Genomic DNA, 18,402 nt, shown 5'->3' on the forward strand with positions numbered 1-18,402 from the left:
AAAAATTTGATAATCAGCTAAAGGTTATTGGATACTTTAGTCAGAGAACAACTGATGTAGAAAGTAGGTATCATAGTTACGAACTCGAAACTGCGGAAGGGTTTCTAAAGAGTACGTTATCGTTATCGTTGACGGTTTTACGAAATATTGTTTCTTGACCGTTGTTAAAGATTTGACGTCGCTATCTGCATGCACGGCCCTTAAAGAATTTGTCCACATATTCGGAACGCCGAACCGTATCATCTCTGATCAGGGCACTGCGTTCACCGAAAGTAATTTCCGGAACTTGTGTAATGAATGGTCTATTGAGTTTCATGAGGTGGCGAGTGGTGTTAGTCGAGACAATGGGCGGATAGAGCGAGTAGTGTCGGTTCTCACAGACTGCTTTACCATTGCTGAAAATCACGAAAAGGGGTCATGGAAATCATTTGTTGGTGGGGTGCAATTGGCCCTTAATTGCAAGGGTACGGGTGGAAGTCCATTCCAATTATTATTTGATAAAAACAAGGATGCCCCTCGGCTAAATTTTCTCACAAATGACGCGAACCAAGGTAATAATGAGGACAGTTTAATTGAGATTCGCGATCTTGCTAAAAGCAGGATGGACGAGCAGGCAACGCAAAACACGGGATGATTCACATAAAGCCACGGTTCATCCATTTGCAATAGGCGACTTGGTGCTAGTATAAAAGAACCCCCGAATAATTAACAAACTTAGTGAGAAGTTCAATGGTCACTGTAAAATTACAAAGTTATGTTCGAATGATCGTTACATTTGTGCGCCATTATCTGAGGGACGGTCAAAATATGTGTACCACAAACCATTGCGTAAATATCCGGCTAGTCTGCCTGAAATGTCAGAATGTCTTCACCCCATAGTATACATAAATTATTAATTTTCTATCATTGTAAAACAGATTTCAATTGGTATTTTGTTTCGTAAATTTGGGGGTGCTGATTAATAATTTGAACTGAATTATTGTATTAAGCCGTGATCAGCTTTGTTGATCTCGATCGTGATAGTGTTTTAATCTATATACAATTTATGATCATTATTCATTGTAAAGAGGGTTTATTTGTTCTCTAAATGATGAATGACAATATTGGACTGAAAGCTGTATCGCTTTGTCTGAATACTTTGAAAGCTTTGTTTATTGGTTGCTTGGTTGTAAGCTTGGTTTATTATTTATTGTTCTTACCTCTTCCAATAGAACAAATCAATTGTTCATACCGATGTAAATCATTATAATTACCAATTATGACATATTTGTAACCTTATAAAATCCTAGGCTTTATTGGAACGCAAACACAGCTCTCGATCAGGTAAGAAACTGAAAATTAAAAACCCACCTCACTCGTACCCCGCAATCTCACGAACGCTGTCTTCGCGTCTTCGTGTCTTCCCTTCATCAAATAATAGTACGGAGACTCCGGAATCCACAAGCAAGCGCTAAAGTACAACACCGGCATGGCTAGCAGCAAGTAGTTTGTGACGTCATACGTCGCCACAGCCCCGATGCACAGCATAAGTAAGCCCCCGAAGTGGAACGCGATGCGCGTATAAACTGATAACCGTCCCCGGATATCCTTATCCGCTATTTCCGCTATATATATTGTTACTATCTAGAAACAATGTTGATATTTATAGCTAAGTTGATGAATGTATCAATTAACAGAAAACCTGACTCGAATATTAACAAGGCATCGTGAATTCTCCGGCTATTTGCAGAAATTTAAGTGTAAGTACATGCTTCTGTGACGGAAGAACCAGCGAGACTATACCACTTGCTTGATTGGTTGCTTTAGTGTGCACACTATGCACAGTAGCGGATCCCACATATCCCTTTACCACAAGCCAGTCGTGCCTCAGGAAGATTACACACATCTTGTATTTAAAAAATAAATCAATGGCGCTACAACCTTTTTAGATCTGGATTTATATATCTGTTTCATGATCATTTGTTAATCTAATAGGCAAGCGGGTGATCAGCCTTCTGTGCCTGTCACATGCCCTCGACTTTTTGGGTCTAAGGCAAGCCGGATTCCTCACGTTTTTCTTCACCGTTCGAGCGAATGTTAAATGCGCACATAGAAAGTCCATTGGTGCACGACCTCAAGGATGAGAGTCGCACGCTGAAGCCACTAGGCCAACACTGCTCAATTGCTGCTGTATTTACCCACAAAAAAGTGTAGGTATGATGTAGAGTGCAGATATGAGTTATGACTTATGACGGTTTAAAAGATTGTTGCAGACACAATGCTCATTGCTGTAGTAAGGCGAAAGTCAAAGTCAAGTAAGGATCGGTGAGTACCGTTATCAGGGTGTAGTTTTAAGCTTTGGTTTTTCATTATTAATTGTAAACTTCAGCTGATAGATTAACGCAGTCGGTCCAGTCTCACGATGCTTGTTTCGCCTTAACTGAAGTCTATTTTGAGGCTAAAGACAAATCGTACTTTAAAAATGATATCAAAAAATTGTATCACAGCGTTGTATCGCTCGCGAAGATACTCAATAATGAAATCAAATTAGCCTAAAGAACTTTCAAACGTAACATTTATAACTCCATTTGGAGTTTAAATTCGCGAGATTTGACATAAAAACCAGAAACCAAATCCTTTAATACTGCGTACAGCTTTCGTTACCTGCGGTAACGGTAACGGGTACCGATGCGGAAGTAGAAGAAATAAGCGTTAACAGACATCCATATATCTAAACAAGGATTCCTATGAAGAAGAGTCTCGAAGAAACTGCTTATAGTAGTAAGATTTTATTTCAAACCATTTAAAGTCTTCGTGTTCATTTATTTAATTTTATTTTTCTCATGTTTTTTTTATTATTATTATAAACCAATATGGTTTTAAATTTTGTATTTATTTTTAATGATTGTATCCTAGCCTATTGTCGTAAAAAAAATACGGTATAATAATCTAATAATAATATACAATTTCGATGTTATTGTTTTACTGATATTGCAAGGAAATACGTGGTCGCAATTCAAGTTACAGAGTAGACCTGCTGAATTATTTACCTAACTTGACAGACACAGAATAGTTAGTTATGAACTGGAGACACTTATTTCGGTTCCCTGTAATATAATTGTTTGACTGGACTGGACCTCTGACCTCTATGCAATGTAACGGTCATTAGTGTAGTTATCATCATCATCATGACAGAGATTATAATTTATTTTATTAAATTAACTATACATACCGTTGATATCATACCGGTCCCGAAGCCCCATAGAATCTTCATTATGAACAACCACCATGCTTTATTTGCCGACGCTGCAATTATCTGGAATTATACAAATATATGCCTACGTGAACTCAATTTTTTTCGGTAAGTGTGTACATGTATCAGTGTGTGCGTTGTTTGAATGACCTATTTATGGTTTTGTGTATGTTTCAAATTCAAGTATGCAACCAAATTGTACATATTATTTTCTTCCTATACCCTTATCCACCAAGCTATTGTAGTAAAGGGTAATGACTAGGGTTGTTTGGAATTAAAGTACACAAAAAAAGTAAAGCACAATTTATTTTTCTTAATTATTTAAAAATATTTTTTGTAGTTTTTTATTAAGTTAGTTTCTCGACTAAACGACTCTCGACGGGGCTTTAGCCTTTGATGAGGGCTGCAGCATGCGAGAAGACTATATAATATACGACGCTGTGCTAATAAAATGAGTTGTTCAATCTTGGAAACGGAATGTTATATTATCTACAATAATTTATGAATCTATAAAAAAGTTAAGTGTTCAACCAAAACTTAATGGCCACAAGTGTCTTATGATTGCTGATGATATATATATTCATGTAACTTTTTTAATGTAAAGTTACAAAATATTACAAATTATTTATCATAAAGCGCAACATTTAAAATGGACGATCCATATCTTATTTTTGTTAGTAATTTGCTCTTTGTTTTTAGAGGCGAAGAATGACTACAATATACTTCACTAGGAATATTATATTTCTATATTCTCCAGACAGTTTTCCTGATAAGAATGTGTAGTTTCATGGTAGTATACCGTATCTTTATTACGAACAGCGGTAACTCATAATCTATAAATTTAACCTAAAGAACATTTTAGTATTCTCGCCATAAACTAAAATTGTAATAGAACTTAAAATATACTAGCTTCGAGATGCTTCAAAATTTACGAGCTTTCGAGTACTAGATGGCGCTATTACTTGAACAAATGGATTAATGAAAAATGTATTTTAATTGATTTAACAGAATACAATGGAAATCATGGTATATTTAAAAACCACTGTGGTTTATATTAATGTAACTATAGCATTGTTAGGCAAATATAAAAATAATTATTCAACTTGTTTTTTGTATGTTGCTTAACTAAAAATAAATGAAACTTACCGTTCCAGTAGCGATAGGCACTGCGCTGAGTAATAGAGTGGTTCTTCTACCAAATTGATCACAAATAAACCTTGTGACTAGGCTGCCTATCATGAATCCTACTGGCGAAAGACTGAGCATCCACGATATTTGTTTCTGTAAAATATATTTTTATATATGAGATATATACTTATTACTTAAAAGTAAGCAAAGTAAATCATTTAATAATTAATTTATTAATAAACTACCCCAAAGATTCTCTCTTGGATGCTACCAACGTATATTTCTTATTTGTTTTTTAGCGACTGAGGCGCAAACTAGCTGCTGTGATCTCTGGCAGAATGGCTAGCGCTGTGGAATATCTCTGCTCCTCAGCATATAGCTGAACCAGGGCAAATTACAACCACAGCACACATGCATTACACAATTAAACCTTTTTCTTTAAAAAAATATTCTCTCTATTATTATTCTTTTTTAAATTTTTTGATTATTGTTATTTTATGTGTTTCTGTGTGTGTGTTTTGTGTTGTGTGTTAGTAATAAATGTTATGTCTATGTCTATATAATATCGACATTACATAAACAAAATACTATTCCAAATTATATATTAAAGCTACAGTAAGTCTATCAATGGGAGGATGAAGTAGACTGAAACAGTGTAAAAAATTTCTGACAAAAAACATATAATGACGAAAGGCGCTACAACCTTTTGGGTGTGGGCCTCAGATTTCAGTTACGTGTTTTTTCGTCAAAGTGGTGGTTTTTTTGGACTCCAGGGGTGCTCCTGAGGACTTATAGTGCTTCAACCAGCTCTCTTAATAGTAGAGAGGTTGCCTGGTATTAGCCACATACAATTCCCAAGTTATGAAGTTACCTAATTCGTTCTGAAAAAAAAATATTGATGACCTTTTCGCCGCATATCTTATGGGTCTTGAATTTGTACCTTTCAGTATAGTGACACACTATTATCACAGGAAACGTGAAATTAACACCGGTCCATAAGGTTTATAATTATTTACACATTTGTTGTAAGCATTTATATTGTTCCGGTCCGGTGGTATGTGAGAGAAGAAATAAAGATTATTTATTATTATTATATTACATATCAAATAAACCAATCAATATATTCTGTACATAAGTGTTTATCATATTCTGGGAAGCAACAATGTAACATAAACAACACTTGTAATTACAATCATTGTTCCATATATAGCATAGAGAGAAGATTAAAGTTAAAATAAAGATACTGGCACTTGCCACGGCAAGAGACAATCCAGGGGATTCCCTGGATTTCCCCTGCAGGGTCAAGATATAAAATTTATTGTTGATTTTTTATAGTCAATGGATATTTACAAATTTATAAAAGCAATCCAAATAATCAGCCACTTTACTAACATGAACACATAAACATAAACACATACACATACGCTCTCAAAGAAGATTAATGTCCGATTAATTAACATCTGTTTAAATGGAACTAGACAGTATTTCCATTTGCCTCTGATTGGACCTTAAATAATCGTTAATTAAAACCCTGACCCGACCCTGAGTCTGAGATTTTAATTTTGGATAGGAGACACGTTCAATTCAAAATTCACGGTAACAATTCAAAACACCATTATCTATGTGTTTTCTTTGTAAACTCTGAATCTGGTATAACTAAACAAATCTGGATAATCAAAGGAATTCAGTCATGTTGATAATGTTATTAATTACTAACATGTATATAACGCATTCATTTGAATATAATATTATATATAGTTTGTAACATGGAAAATTTATTTTTTATTAAGTCCACTGCACGTAGCACTGAGATTATCTTTCCTGACTGGAGGACTGAGTATTTCTTTCCTATATGCAGTTTTTATCGTTTTCGTTATAAATATTTTAAAAAATGTTTTTTTACTATGACTTCTACGAACATTAAAAACTAAAGATTTTTATTTAGGTTTATCTAAACTGTGACTGAGTTCTCTTAAAACGTCAGGTGATACACAGAAATTCCCACTATGTTATTACGAGGTAATAACTCGGTAATGGGCTTTTTGTACGGAGATGAAGAGGGATTATAATAGTTAATTGAAGAGGAAATCCAACGCATTTAAATATGTACTTACATATAGTTAGGCCTGCACCGCACTCGCGAGCCCTCTGTCATTTAGTGTCCATTGGCGGCGGCATCACTTTTACATCAGATGAAAAAAAATAGTAACAAATTCCATGACTCAACAAAATATTTTCGTTCCTTGTCTTGAGTTTTCGGTGTATGCACACAAAAACCTTTTTACCTTTTTTTGGTATAAAGATTGCATTTGTTATAGTTATAGTAATAATTGAAATGACGGGTTTTGATATATATCTATAAATATAAAAGCAATCTTTATCATGTCACATATATTTTAATATCTGATTCGGCTGTGCTGTGTGATTGTGTAAGTGAGGGTATCTACGTGAGCGGTGTATGTGAGGAGTGCTCCATAAATACGGACCTTGTTATAAGGAACTGAAGCAATGACGACGACGCGCGACGCGAACGCTGCGAACGATTCAGCACGCTTACATTGTAAGTCCCGTAACGTCACAATGAGGCACTCATGTCTGAATCTGTTTCATTCCGTATCAGCCCCCTGTGCCTGTGCCTTCACCGGACGTGCCAGTTATACTCGAAAGACCTTAGGCTTGATAAGATAAGATCGAACTAAGACTCGTTTTCCACATCCTAAAATTTTTTGACATATGTACATGACATAGCGGTAAGTCTCGATTTTGAGATTTACTAAGTAAACACTGCTATAGATTCGTGATTTATCTTTAATTTATTTTAAATGAGGCCTGATGTCAAAGTTTCTTGTAAAGAGAAATAGAAATAAATTGAGAGCATTATTTTGATATCTACATTAATCTTATATAGAAGAAAGATTTGATTGTTCGGATTGAATAGCCTGTAGGTGATTAGTACGTGTCGTCATGAAACAATAATTCGTTCTGAAAAGAACAGTTAATTGCGTTACCGTTAGGACAACTTTTGCCGCGCCTCGATTTTATTGTCTACGCACCCTTCGCATCTTGGTACCACATGTTACCACTAGTGGCCAGGTAGGATAATTTTTGTATATAAATCTACAGTTTTTAAAAATTAAACACATTCCACATTCCATCTTCACCTCTTCTCAACGAATTATTAGGAAGTTTTATTTTAACCAAATAAGGACCAACCAACTTAAAGCAATTAACCTAAACCAAAACAACCTAAAGTAAAACCACCCTAAAGTGGTGACCCCGAGAAGAACACCAAGAAAATTGAAGATGACGAACACAGAAAATTCCGGTGCAGAGCGTCAAGTTTCATCACAAGCGTCGAGCCAAGAAGTCTCCGGTATCTCACTGTCACTCCGTGTGCCACCTCCAGAACAACAACCAACCATCGACACCCTCATCGGTGAAATAAGAAGGTTGTTTTTGGAAGTCGCTGAGATACGAGCACAACCTCGCGACAACTACCGCAACAGTCGTTCTCGCCACCATTCACATTCACAATCACGCTCGCGGAACACATCAACAAATCGCAACGAAAACCGACGAGAGTCACAGATGGAAGATCGAAGCCGGAAAAAATCTCCAATGTCGTACTGCTATTACCATCATCGCTACGGTATGGACGCGAAGAAATGCGCACCACCATGCAGTTTCAAGCCCATAAATCAGTCGGAAAACTAAAAGTAACGCTGGCCGCGGCGGGAACCGGCGTTACCGAATCATCACACCGCCTTTTCGTTACCGACAGGGTAACGAAACTTACCTTTTTGGTCGACACAGGAGCCAATATCTCCGTGCTACCAAAGGCAAAAGGCTCACGCGAAAAACCACTGCCGTTTCAACTCTACGCCGCCAACAACACGGTCATTCCAACATACGGAGAGAAGTCTCTCCAACTTGATATTAACCTCCGAAGACCATACACATGGAAATTCGTCGTAGCAGATGTGTCTAAGGCAATCCTGGGAGCAGATTTCTTGCAGCACCACCACCTCATTGTCGATGTAAAAAACCGAAGATTGATCGACGGGAAAACAAAGCTGGTAACAAACGCTCAACTCAGTACTGCAGACATACCTACAGTTCATAGTATAGACATTGAGCAAAATTACCACAGCATACTAGCAGATTTCCCAGGCACAACCAGAATCACTTCAATGAAGCTTAGTCCCAAACATTCCGTTGAACACTTCATTGAAACAAATGGACCGCCCCTTCACTGCAAGCCACGCCCCATTGCACCGCATCGTTACGAAATGGTCAGGAAGGAATTCCAAAACATGATCGATCAAGGGTTATGCAGACCAAGCAAAAGCCCTTGGGCATCACCTCTTCACGTCGTGCCAAAGAAGAATGGAGACCCACGCGTGTGTGGCGATTACCGAAGGCTCAACGCCATAACCAAGCCCGATCGGTATCCCATACCACGTATACGTGACTTCACATACCAACTCGCAGGGAAGAAAATTTTCTCCACACTCGACCTCAATCGCGCGTACCAACAACTGCCAGTCAGCGAGCAAGATGTGGAGAAAACCGCTATCATCACACCTTTTGGTCTTTTCGAGTTTCCGCGCATGTGTCCTGGTCTAAAGAACGCCGGACAGACTTTCCAACGCTTTATTCACGAAGTACTGCGCGAACTCGACTTCGTATTCCCTTTCGTTGATGATCTACTCATAGCATCAATCGACGAGGAAGAGCACCGAAAACATCTACGCATCGTATTACAGCGACTAGAAGAATACGGCATCACCATCAACCCATCAAAATGTGTTTTCGGCCAGCCAACTGTGAAATTCCTCGGTCACCAACCAAGAAGGAATACAGCCACCCCAAGAGAAGGTACAAGCTATTACAGATTTTCCAAAACCACAAACCGTAGAAGAACTACGACGTTTTATCGGTATGATAAACTTTTACCGTGAAAATATCAAAGATGCCGCCACCATTCAAGCGCCGTTAAATACCTACCTGCACAACGTCAAAAAGCGTGACAAAACTAAGATCGACTGGACCACTGAATCAACGCAAGCTTATGAAGCATGTAAAGAGAGCATAAAAAACGCCGCTTTACTTGCTCATCCGTCTCACCAGGCGACATTTGCTATATTCAGCGACGCTAGCGACAAAACAGCTGGTGCCGCACTCAATCAATTTATCAACAACTCATGGCAACCACTCGGCTATTTCTCGAAGAAATTCACCGACGCACAGACTCGCTACAGTACCTACGATCGAGAGCTACTCGCCATCTACATGGCTGTCAAACATTTCCGCAAAATGTTCGAGGGACGAGAAATAATAATATTCACCGACCACAAGCCGCTAACTTTCGCTTACACAAAAACAAATACAAACAGCGAATCACCGAGACGCACCCGACAGCTACTTTATATCAGCGAATTTACCACTGATATACGACACGTTAGTGGATCTCAAAATGCAGCCGCAGACGCATTATCACGTGTCGAAGCAATCACCTGTCCATCGCCGATCGACTACAATCTACTTGCAGAAGCTCAAGAGCGCGATAGCGATACCATTAAAGCACTCAGTCTACAGAGCAACTTATGTTTCAAGAAAGTCAACCTGCCCGTCTCAAATATCAAATTACACTGCGAAACTTCAACCTCACAGTTACGTCCGTACCTACCAGAAGAATACCGACGTACCGCATTCAACGCAGTACATAACGTTAGCCACCCTGGAATCAAGACTACGAGAAAATTAATTACGCAACGTTACTTTTGGCCCTCAATGAACGCAGACGTCGGCAAGTGGGCAAAAGTATGCCTACAGTGTCAGCGCGCCAAAATACAACGCCACACATCAAGTCGATTATCAATTTTTTCACCAACCGAACGATTCGAACACGTTCACATTGATATCGTTGGTCCGCTACCTACCGCGGCCAGCGGTCATCGATACCTCGTGACAATGATCGACAGAGCAACAAGATGGCCCGAAGCATACCCATTATGCGAAATATCAGCTGAAGACGTCGCCAAAGCGGTATACGAAGGTTGGATTTCCCGTTTCGGTTGTCCTGTAACAATAACAACGGACCAAGGACGCCAATTTGAAAGCAGAGTATTTGCATCTCTTTCTCGCTTACTAGGAATCGAAAAAACGCGTACAACTTCATACCACGCACAGTGTAACGGTATCATCGAACGATGGCACCGTGTCCTTAAAGCCGCATTAAAAGCAAGACTACAGACCGCAAGAAGCTGGATCAACGAGCTCCCAACCGTCCTACTCGGATTACGCGCCGCTATGCGAAGTGACACCGGCGTAAGCGCCGCTCATCTTACCTACGGTTGCAACATACGCTTACCCGGTGATTTGTTATCAACGACCTGCAATGACGTCATCATGGACTCTGGCTACATCGATCAGCTGCGCGACGCAATACGTAACTTGCAACCAATGCCGAGTCAACCACACAGCAACACAAAACCCATATTTGTACACCGCGACCTGCAAACATGTGAATACGTATTCGTACGCATAGACGCCGTAAAGAAGCCATTACAAGCACCTTACGACGGACCCTATCGCGTGCTGAAACGAGACAGCAAGATATTCACGCTGCAGTTACCTAACCGTGAAATGAATATCTCTATCGACAGACTCAAACCTGCCTACACTATCGCCGAGCAAGATGTGCCTACTGATACTACCACGAGTACCTGCAACAAGCAAATCACATCAAGTGCGAACGAACTACATGAACCATCAAATAGCCTGAATCATCAAGATGACAACACCCTGAAGCATCAAGATAACGACAACGTGAAACAACAAGACACTGGGAACACCTCAATACCTACAAGAACAACTCGCCGAGGCCGCGTTATACGCCTGCCGGTACGCTTCGCTAGAGGGGGAATCCTGTAGGTGATTAGTACGTGTCGTCATGAAACAATAATTCGTTCTGAAAAGAACAGTTAATTGCGTTACCGTTAGGACAACTTTTTGCCGCGCCTCGATTTTATTGTCTACGCACCCTTCGCATCTTGGTACCACATGTTACCACTAGTGGCCAGGTAGGATAATTTTTGTATATAAATCTACAGTTTTTAAAAATTAAACACATTCCACATTCCATCTTCACCTCTTCTCAACGAATTATTAGGAAGTTTTATTTTAACCAAATAAGGACCAACCAACTTAAAGCAATTAACCTAAACCAAAACAACCTAAAGTAAAACTACCCTAAAAGCCTCTAAAACTACAGGAATGATTAGTACCAGGCAGTTAGAAATCTTTTTTTTTATGAGGTGAAAATGCGCATACGCAGACCGAGTTTTGAGCTTGACGCGGGGACTGTGAGGCTGGATCTAGACTCAAAGCCCTCTCTATTCAAAGGGGTAGCGAGACCACACCTACTAAAAACACCTCAGCCGGGTTTATTTATTAAATATTATCTTGGGAAACGTGTATAATAAGCGAAATATATGTTTCTTTTTTAATCAAAATTATGTGGAACCAGCAGCCAACCACTTATAAACCTCTTTGCCGAGTAATTAAGTAAAAGAGATGAAATCGCGAAACTAATTATCTAATCTTAGTTAATATTAAATTAAATATATATAAAATATTAACACCCAATTCTTTTATATTTCATACATAAGTAAGTTGATTTTTCGATAAGATAAAAATACTATCAGTTTACTGATAACAATTCATACAGGGGAATAACTAACAATATTTATTTCTATCGTAATTAAAGATTAATTTACTATACGATTAAATATTTATATTTATTTTTTATTTTTGATTGATTAATTTTATTATTAATTTTGAACATATAGATACAACTCCATGAAACATCCTCGATTTAACGACGGACTCCCTAAAGCGTCGTAATCAATTGGCTTTTCTTGGTTTAGGTTGTCTTCCATACAATGATACACTCTATATAGCATTACACCCGCTCTCAATAACGACAACAATGGAGCAATACAGTACTTCTTAAGTTTCTAAAATTAGTACACACAGTATACATGACACAGTAGCTGACTCCCGGAGCCCATCAATTCCCCCCCCCCCCCTCCAGAATATGAAGATGCAGTTTAAACAGAGATTAACACAGGCTGCCCTTCGTATTCTGGGGTGGGCAAAAACTGCGCAAAAAACTATAGGTTTCGATCTCGGGGCAAACGGAAGAATTTACCGAAGGCATCCCCTTCCACGCTCTCAGTGGACTTTACCAATGTTAGGGGGCTCAACTCTAATCTTAACGCGGTTCACTTTCACCTCGAAACTGCGAAGCCGGCCTTATTCTTCCTTACTGAGACTCAGATATCCTCCCCGGCTGATACTTCCTACCTCTCCTACCCGGGGTACAAATTGGAACATTCATTTGTGCCGCGGGCGGGAGTTTGCGTGTACGTCAGAGAGGATATCTGTTCTCGTCGCCTCGGGTCGCTTGAAGGAAGGGACCTATCTAGCCTCTGGCTGCGCGTAGACTGCGATGACCATCCGCGATTCTACGCATGCCTGTATAGGTTCCATAGCGGAAATACCGAAACTGAGCGACTCATTGAGCACATCCAAATGGCTACGGATTCCCTGCTCGAAGGGGTTCCTACCGCTGAAATCGTGATACTTGGCGATTTTAACGCTCACCATGCCGATTGGCTCGGTTCGGAAACCACCGATCACGCGGGAAGATCCTTTCACGACTTTGCTTTAGCTTACGACCTGTCACAAATGGTCCCTGCGATTACGCGAATACCAGATGTGGATGGTCATAAACCCTCTTTGTTGGACCTTCTGCTGACCTCACGTCCGGAGACCTATCAAGTCTCTGTTGACCCGCCATTGGGTTCATCGGATCATTGTGTGGTCCGGAGTACTGTGCCTACTACGCGCCCTCCTCGGCCCCGTTTTTCGGGTTGTCGTCGTATTTGGCACTATCGGTCAGCAGATTGGGATGGGATGCGGTCTTTCTTTGCGTCCTACTCTTGGGGGCCTATGTGCTTTTTGTCGGAAACCGTCGCTGCCTCTGTCGCCGAAGTGGTTCTACAGGGCATGGAACTTTTTATTTCATTCTCTGCGGTGCCGATCGGTGGCAAGTCACAGCCCTGGTTTAAGCGTTCTTGCAAGGCGGCATCGCGTCTAAAGCGAGAATGCTTTAATGCATGGGCGGAAGCGGCGATATCTCGTGATGCCAATACCAACGAACATAAAAAAGCATATAACTCAGCCTCCAGGTCCTTCAAACGAGAAATCGCTAAGGCAAAGTCGGAGCACATCGCCAGATTTGGCGAGAGATTTGTCCAACTCCCTTCGGGAACCCGAGCCTTATGGTCTCTCGCCAAAGCTGTACAAGGGAATTTTTGTCAGCCATCGATACCACCGCTGCACAGAGAGGATGACTCGCTCGCCCACACTGCGAAGGAGAAGGCCGACCTCTTGGGCTGTCTCTTCGCGTCCAACTTGACTTTGGATGACCGGGGGAGATCACCACCGGCGATTTCGCAGTGTGATAACTCAATGCCGGAAATCACATTCCGGCAACGTGCTGTTCGCAGAGCACTATCTTCCTTGGACATAAGTCGAGCGGGCCGGATGGTATCCCTCCAATTGTGCTGCGTACTTGTGCTCCTGAGTTGGCTCCGGTCCTGACGCGCCTTTTCCGGTACCTGTACTCGCTCGGCACTGTCCCGAAGTGCTGGAAGACCGCTTCGATTCATCCGATCCCTAAAAAAGGCGATCGCTCTGATCCGTCCAACTATCGCCCAATAGCTATAACCTCCTTGTTCTCCAAAATAATGGAATCCATTATTAATGGCCAGCTCTTGAGGTATCTAGAGGGCCACCAGCTGATTAGCGATTATCAGTACGGCTTTCGTCGTGGTCGTTCGGCTGGTGACCTTCTAGTATACCTTACTCATAGATGGGCAGAGGCAATTGAGTCCAAGGGGGAGGCACTAGCGGTTAGTTTGGACATAGCGAAAGCCTTCGATCGGGTGTGGCACAAAGCACTGCTCTCGAAGCTTCCAGCCTACGGGCTTCCTGAAAAATTATGCGACTGGATCTCCAGCTTTCTGGCCGATCGGAGCATCAAGGTCGTCGTCGACGGATCATGTTCCGACCTTAAACCCGTGAATGCTGGGGTCCCACAAGGCTGTGTTCTGTCCCCGACCCTGTTTCTTCTGCATATCAATGACATGTTGCAACTTAGCAACATTCATTGCTATGCGGACGACAGCACTGGGGATACTCTTGGCACTGGCCGGGCAGGTATTTCTCGGGCAGTTGTCGATGAGTACCAGAACAAACTTGTGTCTGAAATCGAAACTCTACTACGTGGAGTCTCGGACTGGGGTAGACTAAACCTAGTCCAATTTAACCCCAAGAAGACACAAGTCTGCGCGTTTTCCGCGAAAAAAATACCCTTTGTCGCTACTCCTCTTTTCGAAAACACTCTTCTTGAAGCCACAGCCAGCATCGGAATACTTGGCGTTGACATATCGAACGACGTTCAGTTTCGCGGTCATTTGGAGGGAAAGGCTAAATTAGCCTCCAAAAAGCTTGGTGTGCTCAGCAAGGCGAGACGGTACTTCACTCCGGGCCACCGCTTGCAACTCTATAAAGCGCAAATACGGCCCCACATGGAATACTGTTCTCACCTCTGGGCGGGGGCTCCCCAGTACCAGTTCCTTCCACTTGACCGTATCCAACGAAGAGCGGTTCGAATCGTCGATGACCAATCCCTCTCCGAGCGGCTCGATCCTTTGGCGTTGCGTAGAGATGTGGGGTCACTCTGCATCTTCTACCGCATTTACCATGGAGAGTGTTCAGAGGAGTTGTTCGGATTAATACCTGCAGCTGAGTTTCAGCATCGGACGTCGAGGCAAAATACAAAATTCCACCCGTATAACCTCGACATCCGACGTTCCACGACTGAGCGTTTTTCAAGGCAATTTTTGCCGCGCACCACCGCTATGTGGAACCAGCTGCCCACTGAAGTATTTCCGAACCAATTCGACTTAGGGTCCTTCAAGAAAAGAGCGTACAAATTCTTAAAAGGCCGGCAACGCACTCGCGAGCCCTCTGGCATTGAGAGTGTCCATGGGCGGCGGTATCACTTAACATCAGGTGAGCCCGTTTGCCCCCTATTTTATAAAAAAAAATACAACTTCTTTTGGCGCTTTACTATCCTAGCCCGCAATAAACTCGACTGTCGCCATCATGCATACGACCATTCTAAGAAATTCCTTATTTTGATTACAAATTTTGATAGCTTGCGCGTGTAGGCTGTAATTGACCATGTACTCTATACTAATAAGTAGGAGTCACGGATTATATATACGTTTTTCTAGTCTTCATTTAACGACAACTCTCTATAACGTTATTAAATGCACAGTTTCTTCAGGGTCGTTATATAGAGTTTGGACTGTATATTACTTCATACCGTAATCTTGTTTATTAAGATTTGCAATTCAGCTTTAGTTTAAATATTGCATTTTTGCTGATGTCTATGTATGTATTTGTAATGTCATATTTGATTGTTGATTATTTTTAAGGATGCATGTAGAACTAACTAACTAGTAATAATAATAAACGGCCCACATATAAGGGTCTTTTTCCAACTTCGATTTTTGTTGAGTTCCCTTGGGTTAAAATGCACAGGTGATTATTGAAGATTTAAGTAGTAATAGATAGTATCGGTGACCCCATAGCTGGTGTTTTCTTCGCTCAACGAATAAGTATCGCAAGAAGAAATACTGCCATATATACACTGCCACAGGTACCAAACTTTTTAAATTTGTTTATTTTATTTTAGGTTAAGAAATGTGTTTATACTGTACATTTAATTGTTATGTTTAGGTTTTAATAAATGATAAATATATAATAACTAGTAAGAGACTATATTTAATTCCTATATGAAACTATATATTGAAAATATTTACAAAATAAATGGGCAGTGTGAATCATGCCATGCATGGTTATTACCGTCAATGTATATGTATTACATTCAACATCACCAAAAATAACACAAAACATCGTTTGAGTGGTTAAACTTGTTAACAAAATCAACACAGTGAACTAATTGATTCACTCTTACATTTATTTTAGTAATTCCGTGGACCTTGTATAAACCAGACTGTTACTACCAATACTCGGTATTAGTCAGCATAAAATAAGCAAATCAATGGCGCTACAACCTTTTTAGGTCTGGGGAGATTTATGTATCGCTTTCATGATCATTTATTAATCTAATAGGCAAGTAGGTGATCAGCCTTCTGTGCCTGACGCACGCCGTCATATTTTTGGGTCTAAGCCGGTTTCCTCATGATGTTTTCCTTCACCGTTCAAGCTAATGCTAAATTTGCACATATAAATAAAGTCTATTGGTGCACGGCCGGGGATTGAACCTACGACCTCAGGGATGAGAGTCGCACGCTGAAGCCACTAGGCCAACACTGCTCTCAATAGCAACAACAGTATAATATACATATTCTATTAATCTATAAATTTTAGTTCCAATAGTGCTGATAGATATAAAATAATACGCTTCACTTTAATGCTTTGTCGCGTTTATTTGTGTATACATGTAACACGAGAGATGAGTGCATTCCGGTAATATTTAAAGTAATAAAACTATTTCGCAGAACTAAAAAAAGGTCTTATAATTAAACATTTATCGAGCCTTTATAACATAAAGCCCCTTATAAAAAAATAAGTAGTCTACTTTCACCTTATAAACTCATCGGCCTTCTTTCATCAGAAGTTTAACACAATTTGCAAGAAAGAGGAAAAACAGTACTTTAGTTAAGATTGCAACTAGACAAATCTCGAGCGCTTCAAAAAATACATTAATAATGCATACATGCATAATCGGTGAGCGTATTCAACGTAAACGTCTTCGTCACATTGCCATAATAGAAAATATATATTTAAAATTTTAAGAATCCTTGTCATATTTTACTCGATATGAATACTATATGTCATGAATAATAATTATACTTACATTAGTTATTACAATACTGGTTTCATTGTTTTGCAGTTTAGGCATCGCTGGTGTTGTCCATAAGGAGCACATACCTAGCGTAGTTGTGGCCAACGACACTGCAAAAAAATTAATATATTCATTCTTTTTAATCATCAATCATCATTTAGGGCGGCAATCTCGTTCTGAAATCAAAAACAAATGATATTTAAACAAATTTGTAAGGAATACCTTACCTAATCCCTTATACAAAATACTACCACATAAATTATGTAATTTCTATTAAACCAACAACGAATAACGATACATCGTCGTGTCTGTCACCAAATTTACTCTTATTATATAATATCGCAGGATTATTTTGAACAATTATGGCTTCTGCTTGATCTAGAGTATTGTCGGAAGCGTACAATTTTGCGTGCTATACACAACAATGTTCAATTAGAATACCTAACCGATTTTTACTAGAACATCGTTTTCCAAATACTTACTAACCTTATATCTTAACAAATAGTTCAAAAACTTTATTTTAAAAATTTGTTTATGTCTCAGTCAACTCATATACGCATGGTCAGTGGCTAGTAAATATTTCTTACATTATAAAAACAACATGTCTTACTTCGGTAAGATGCATTTTATTTTAAAAATTCGCGCTCATTTATGCTATTATAATCAAAAAGTTCAACAAACCCGCACTGGCCACCAAATACTGAAGGTGTCGGTTCCTCTCCATTTTCTAAAATAAAATAAAGCCTTATTTGTGATACAGTAATAATATAAACATTGTTATTGATAATGCACCGTATTAAAAGTTACAAACTCACTATTACTAGAAATTGACATGCACAACCTTTGAGGTCTGTAACAAGCACTGAATAAGTGAAAAGTAAATTCTGATGTCTGATGTGACCATGTGTCAGTCGTCACACTCGTCAGATACTGTTGACTGTTGGTTAAGTCATGTAGTCCCCAGCCGGTCGTAGCAACAAAGTACAATAAAATGTAATCTGTGCACTGAAACCAACTGAAACGCAAGTCT

General features: G+C 39.8%; 1 protein-coding gene across 2 annotated transcripts; it reads right to left on the reverse strand.

Moving 5' to 3' along the window:
* Positions 1 to 1,236: 1,236 nt before the first annotated feature.
* On the reverse strand, positions 1,237 to 18,314 carry LOC123711659 (solute carrier family 2, facilitated glucose transporter member 6-like). Of its 2 annotated transcripts, none has more exons than XM_045664325.1 (6): positions 18,165 to 18,314; positions 18,054 to 18,099; positions 17,385 to 17,482; positions 4,379 to 4,513; positions 3,212 to 3,295; positions 1,237 to 1,623 (listed from the first exon to the last, which is right to left on the reverse strand). In XM_045664325.1, the coding sequence occupies exons 1-6, from the start codon at positions 18,204 to 18,206 to the stop codon at positions 1,339 to 1,341; spliced, it is 690 nt and encodes a 229-aa protein (XP_045520281.1). In that variant the 5' UTR covers positions 18,207 to 18,314; the 3' UTR covers positions 1,237 to 1,338. The 2 variants fall into 2 exon arrangements, with proteins under 2 accessions (XP_045520281.1, XP_045520280.1); XM_045664324.1 differs by having other exon boundaries at positions 18,188 to 18,295.
* Between the last annotated feature and the right edge of the window lie 88 nt (positions 18,315 to 18,402).

The sequence above is a fragment of the Pieris brassicae genome, chromosome 7 (assembly GCF_905147105.1).
Source record: "Pieris brassicae chromosome 7, ilPieBrab1.1, whole genome shotgun sequence".
Lineage (NCBI taxonomy): Eukaryota > Metazoa > Arthropoda > Insecta > Lepidoptera > Pieridae > Pieris > Pieris brassicae.